The sequence below is a fragment of the Poecilia formosa genome, unplaced genomic scaffold (genome assembly GCF_000485575.1).
Source record: "Poecilia formosa unplaced genomic scaffold, Poecilia_formosa-5.1.2 Scaffold2443, whole genome shotgun sequence".
Classification (NCBI taxonomy): Eukaryota; Metazoa; Chordata; class Actinopteri; order Cyprinodontiformes; family Poeciliidae; genus Poecilia; species Poecilia formosa.
Window position 1 is genome coordinate 1 of NW_006802382.1, and position 6,958 is coordinate 6,958.

The 6,958-nt window shown below is 36.1% G+C and overlaps 1 protein-coding gene across 1 annotated transcript; it reads right to left on the reverse strand.

The window, feature by feature from the left end:
- Positions 1-456: 456 nt before the first annotated feature.
- LOC103133255 (phosphatidylinositol 5-phosphate 4-kinase type-2 gamma-like) lies at positions 457-6,409 on the reverse strand. Its single transcript, XM_007545027.2, has 6 exons — positions 6,236-6,409; positions 5,963-6,001; positions 5,773-5,886; positions 4,520-4,784; positions 3,284-3,387; positions 457-2,833 (listed from the first exon to the last, which is right to left on the reverse strand). Exons 1-6 carry the CDS (start codon positions 6,332-6,334, stop codon positions 2,753-2,755), a joined length of 702 nt encoding a protein of 233 aa, XP_007545089.2. The 5' UTR covers positions 6,335-6,409; the 3' UTR covers positions 457-2,752.
- Between the last annotated feature and the right edge of the window lie 549 nt (positions 6,410-6,958).

The following is a 6,958-nucleotide window of genomic DNA, read 5'->3' on the forward strand; positions in this document are numbered from 1 at the left end:
GTCTTCGTATAAGATTACAAAAACATCAGATCTACATTTTTAAAGCTAAAGTTCATGACAGGCTGTTTACCTCTTCTGTTTAACAAAAAAAAAAATACGCAAAAGGAGGATCCAATACTTATCTCCTACTTTTTTTTTTTTTTTACTTTTTTTGAAGCTCCATAAAGATGCAAAATACTAAACATTGCTTACCAATTAAATTTTCCACCTATGAGTGTTTTCAGTTTTTAGAAAACTTGAATTTCCCTTTCTGTTACTTGAGGAAAAATCAGGATCATGAGGGTTCTGTGTACAGGTTACACCGCCATCTAGTGGTTACAGACTGTAAATATCCTATTGTAACATCTGAAACATGGAGAAAAACAAACTAATTTCAGCTGTGAAAGGCTGAAATCAGCTGCTTCATTGCATAAATTTGGGTCTGCTGGAAGTTTAGATACCAACTGTTCATTCAAGCATATTAACAGAACAAAATGTTTATTTCTCCTTAAATTCAAAGAAAACATAAAATAAAATCACTCCATATGCTTCACACAAAACTGACAGTTTTTAGTGTCAAATAAAAGCAAAAACAAAGTTTACAAGTTTAATACGTTGCCCCCTAAAAATAGTTTTGTTACATGTAAAAGCTGACACTTGCACATTTTTACTTTAGCTTACAAAGTACATGAAAAACACGTTATCCAGACACAAAAGGAAGAAGTCAAAAAAATCATGTTGAACAGATGATTCACTGGATAAGAGGAATGATGTCAGAGTACATGTTTTACAACAACAACAAAAATCAACAGCGTTCCTCCTCTGGACATTTAAAAACTTGAGGTATTTCTAAGACGAAAGTGTCACACGAAGTCAATCCGGACTCTGAAAACCACTGGCAGATCCAGAACTCATTTTCACCAGTCATCAAGCGCTCGCACACATTTCCCAGGGAAATGCGTTCCAATGGATTCTGGAAAAATCTTTGTAAAATATAATTTGGTCCAAAAGCTAATTTGCAAAAAATACATCATGTGCAGCTAACGTTTAGACGAGGCATCATACAGACGAAGCATCTGCATTCATTTTGCCTCACCTGCTGTCAGGAAAGCTCAAAACCTCACTGTGTTAAGGCCAAGCTGATAAAATGTAGTGTGACTCTAGAGAGTATCGCCTAATTTTAACTTTGAATCAGAATAATAAAACACACATTTGCCACTTAAACGCACAAACCACCACACTATTCAATCAGAACCAGAATGGAGACCCGGCGGCCCAGAATCTGGACCAGTCTCCTCACAAAGGAGCTCCTCATTAGTTCAGAGGCTGAAACAGCTGGAAGACATGTTCACAGGCTTAGATATGATTGCTTGGTTTCCATCAATCTCTGACAACATGCTACAAATTTAGATAAAAAATGCAGCAGAATTAGTATTTGATCCTTCAAACTCCCCCACCCCCTTAAACAAAACAAAAAAAGGTCAGATTAATTGGCAAAATGTAAATATCTGCTGTGATAAAGCTTTTGGCACTAAGAACTACAAATACCTGCTTCTATGGATGAATGTTTACTAAAAACTGCTTTATTCTAAATGACAAATCTATTATTCATTTAAAGGTTTAGGGAATAATTCTGGGAAACGGCTTGTGTTTCCACAAACTAATGGTAAATGTTTAGCTTAGCATAAAGACTGGAAGCAGCAAACAGCTCAGCTCTGTTCATAATTAACCAGTTCTGAGTATCTGTGACTCTTGCAGGTTATTTTTGTTTTGGCGTCTGTTTTCGGTTAAAATATGGTGAGATTGGAGGTTTGAGACATTACTGGGAACAAAGACACTCTTGTGCTTCTGTTTTTAAGCTTCATGTTTGGCTCAGCTGTCAGAAGTCCTTCAAGATTCAACCACGAGCGATTGATTGTACTTCACACAATGTAGCGCTTCGTTTCGACTGAGCGGTTCGTCTGCTTTCGGTGTAAAAGCGAACTGAATCAAATCATTCCACGGTTCCATTAAGCTTCATTGAACAGGTTAGGATGGATCACAGAACATGTTATGTTGCATTTGTTTTGCACAAAGTCATTTTAGATATCACAGTTTTAGTCAGAATGAGCTGAATGAGAAGTGGAACCTTCTGCACAACCAACAAGAATGCAACAAGTGGCTTCTGGGTGATAAATAAACAACAAAACACTTGTCTTTTCCAGCAGCCATTGTACAGAGAATATAGCTGTAAAGCTAAACGTCCTGGAATTCCTGGAATAACATTGTTGCAATCTAAACCTTGATTGCAAGGTTTCCCTAATCCAAAAGGTTAGGCATTATTATATCAACAATATTGACATTTTTGGATATTATCACTGTACCACTCAGTGGAAACGAAGTAAAAGAAAACATCCAACCAGACTCTCCAAACCAGAGCAGTTCCTTTTGGAAAAAACTAATCTAAATATTTATTGTGCATTGACTATTTATCGTAACTTTATTTAGTTTAATGTTTGAAAACCAAAATGAAAAAAAACAAACAAACAAACAAACTATTCAAACCCCCATCAGTTCATGATCAAAAGTGCTCCCATTTCCCACACACACTACTGTTCCCAACAGTGTTCAATACCTAAAGAAATATATATATATCTTCAAAATAAATATATGCCTCATAATGCTACAAGTTTTGTCTTGTCACCTAATTTAAATATTGATCCATGTGTGCATACTAGTGATGATCTACAATTGAAGGCTGGAATGACTTCTGGCAGTTTCCGCAGGCGGAGGCTTACGCAAAAATCTTCGAGATGAAGTCCCGAAAGCGTTTGGCGTACTGCTCAGGATGGACCGTGGAGATTTCAGCCCCGGCCTGCGGCGGACATAAACGGCTCAGAATCAGAGCGAAGAGAAGAGCAACGCGAACGGTTCGTACACAAAAATTCAAGAACTTTTCAGGCATTTTCAAGGTAAATTTCCAGGAACACACTTAGGAGATAAACATAATCCAAATGAACCAAGAAGAAGACAATAATGCAATATAATTTATTACTGTTATTAATAATGTCATTTCATGCTTTTTTACATTCTCTAGCAGGAAAAATGTCAAATAAAACAAAATCTTATGTTTTGAAAAGTGTCTCCTACACACCTTATAGAACAAAACACAGACTTAATTTAAAAATCTCCAAATTTCAATAACCTTGAAAAAAAGATTGTGTTATATTTTGTATGTTAATCAATTATATATTATGGATTTAAGCATTTTCAGGGATTTCAAGGACCCGTATGAACAGGATGTGGAAGAGAACGACTGACTCACCCCGTGTTTGACCGTTTTTGCGGCGTGAGCGGCTTTCTTCTTGGTATCGTATTGTGTGAGAACGTCGATCAGGCCCATGAAGTAGACCTCCCTCTGCGGGGCGCCTGAGGTTAAAACGCAGGAAGAGTCAGCTGGATGGAGGTTCACTTCTGATTTCAGGGCTCAAACGATCAATTATTGAAATAATCGCCTACTAACTTAGCAATCAATTAACCGTTAACTGGAGTAGGATCAAAACAAGGATATTTGCTGAAAGAACACACTCAGAGCAATAATTAAGTTAAAACTGTTCATTTATATATATATAATACCCAAAACTCTTCAAGTGGAATCAAGTTTTAGCTTCACCTAGTTTGCTTGCATCTTTTAATGTATTTCTAACATTGTTTAAAAACCTTCTTGTTGGTTAAAAGAAAATCTTCAGAATGAGTCAAATTTTTATCTGATTATTCGATTAATCATTAGACTAATCAATTATTAAGATAATCATTAAGTACAGACCTACAGGATTCAGATATTAGAGATGTAGATGCTGAACCTCAAGGAGAGTTAGGAAAAAGGAGCCAAAAACTGAGTTTATTGCAGAGCCACAACCAATTGATTGATCTATAGATTATTATAGCAGATTTTAAAAAATCATTAGTTCTGCATATATTTTATTAAAGTACTTCAGTCTTTTTTATACATTATAAATATATCAGAAGATGCAAATAAACAATTCAATAAGAAAAACATTTTATTGCCTAAAGTGCAATAACACAGCATTCCTTTAGTGAACTCCTGATAATTTATAGCAGAGGATGCATTTTCAGTTTAAAAAATATAACCAACATAAACATGTGAAAGGCTCATCAACGTCAGTACAGTGTAGCACTAATCTGTGAATTATTTTTTAGGATTAACTGATTAATATTTGGACAGTGAAAGGTGTTTAATAATTTTTTTTTTCTTTTTAAACAGAAATTGTACCAGGTGAAGCAAAAACTATGCCACACAGTTCAGGGCAGAACATTTTTGAAAAACAAACAGATTTTTTGTTTTAAATTCAATATATTTTGGCTTTTTTTTAAAACTGTATACTTCACTAAATGATCAGTCGATTAGAATATTAGCTAACGATTATATCAATTAATCACGATGAATCGGATTAATCGTTTCAGACCATGTTTATTGCATTAAAGACTCAACTAAAGCTTACTCCATCTAAACATGCAGTTAACATGCTAACTTTTTCACCTGGGCAGCTCCGGAGGGCGTAAACATCCACATAGGGGTCGAACTCGCCCGGCCCCAGAGGCTTGCAGGATGACATGTAACCAGCGATCCCTTCAGGAGACGTTCCGTAAGAACCTGCGGCGGGGCCCGGAGCCAGCCCGTTCTCCGACTCGGCTTCCTCCTCGTTGGACACCTCCCCGCTCTCCTCCTCCTCCCGCTCGGCTCGGCCGATGTCATGGATGCCGAGCAACAGGCTGTAGTCCATGATCTTCAGCTTCACCAGGAACTGGACGAGAGGAAATAAAACGGTTTGCTCAGAGGATTTAAAATAAAACATGAAGGAAGGGAAATGAAGGCAGTTTTGGTATTGGGCATCAATAATCGAGAGAGTCACTGAGACAGAAAGCTAATGTAATTTCTAAACTTAAATACAAGATACAAATAAAGTGAAGCCAACAGTTTTCAGAAACGGTAAAATTTTACCAACAAACCACAGAAATATATCAACATCCACATTAAAATCTTAATATTTATAAACCGACTGCAAGTCTTGATTGAAATTCATAAACCTGCTCTTACTTTTATACATTATTTTAATAATCTCATCTATAGAACATTAAGGTCATCAGTGGTTTGTCTATGGCATTTTATTTTGTTTGATAAGTCCTTAAATTAAATTTAGGGTTCCATGTTTTAATTTAATTAAGAGATTTTTGTGTGAATTTGTTTTGTTCCTCATTTTTTTGCCAAAAACTGTCTCAGTGCTGCCATCTGTAGGTCAGACAGTGGAAAAGCAGTTGGATTCTCCAATTGTGTAAAACATTTCATCACAAATACAGAACCATGTCACTCAGACACACCTCTTAAAATTAAGATTATTTACCATTTAAATAAAATCTTCTGTATTATTCCAAATACCAAATGACAGTTTTATGTTTTTTTATTTGTCATATCATTAAGAGCATTTCTGGTATGATAGGATTATGATTTCTGTAATCGTTTTATTCTAGTTCCTCAATATATACCATGTTATCAGTTATGTTTTGTTGATCGTTTTACTTGATAAGGCTGTTTTCCGTGACATTTTCTCCATAATTAAATTTCTCTGTAAATAAAATTTGACTGATTCAGTAGTTTAGTAACATCTAAATTTCTCTGTTTAGCAGATATAGTGTTTCAGATCTGACATCTTGATCCTGTAAAGCAGCGGTGCAGCTTCGGTTTTCCTCCTTCTGCTGCAAAGTGGAGATAATTATCGGCTTTTAAACGCTCACCTCTACATCTTTGTTGAGTTTCTCCATGAACTTCTCCTTCTCCTCGTCTGTAACGTATACCTTCTGCATGTTGTTCCTGAAGTCCATGTCCTTAAAGGTTGGAAGCTCTTTTTCCTTCGCATCAAACACCACAGTTCAGACATTTTATACATAACTTTAGAATGAATTGATGCTAAAAAGATATGCTTACCCTTTCTTTGTCACTTGCTTCACGATCAACCAGAGAGCCCTGTAAACAGCAGACAGTTTGACTATTTCTGTTATGAAAATGACATTTTAGCCATTTATTTTTTAAGTTCTTTAGTCAATGACATGCAAGACCTTTAGGCAGAGTATTTGAGACAGCTGAATGTCTTTTTATTATTTGTTTAAACCCTTTGTCAAATCAACAGAAAACTTTCCGACTTCCTCTTTACTTTAAGAACCGGTACGGTTTGAGCCAACGCCCGGGGTTCCTCCTTACCTTCAGGTCGTACTTCCTGTGCACCACCAGCCTGTGGCTGAACATGTTCCTCATGACGATGAGGTACGCCTCCTCGCTGTCGACGCTCACTCGGTACATTCCCAGGAACTGGGGCAGCAGCGTGCTGCCGTGGCACTTCACGATGTGCTAAAGGCAGAAAAAGCAGGCATTTTAAACTAGTGTACATGTAGATTTATGTCACTTTACCTGAATCAGCTCTCATTACACACACACAAGAAAAAGGATTTAAAAATGGAGGCAAAGTCGGGAAGATCTTGAGCATAAAATGTTATTCTAACTGAATTGGCAAAAGCAGAACAAAATAAAGGCTGGTTAGGATTATACTAATCACTTTGCAGAATTTTTCCAATTTACGAGTTTACATACAAAACACTTCCTTTTTATTTGATAGAAAATAATATTTTATAAATTCCTTCGAAAAGCATCTCAATACAGTTTGCTAGAATTCTGTTCTATTCCTCCTGATTGATTTTTGTAGCTCCAGCCACCTTATGTCTTTATTGTTTATTTGCATGGTAAGTATAAACAATAATGTTTATAGTCTTAGCTTATTTGCAGTGCAAGTCCCCAGATGGGCATTTATGAGTATAAATCAAGTAATTGTTGCATCAATGTTTCCAAATGATATTTTTTGTCTATTTGTTGAAGTGCACCTAAAGGTCTCTAAAATTGCAGCATTTGCTACATTTTCAGCTGATGCGG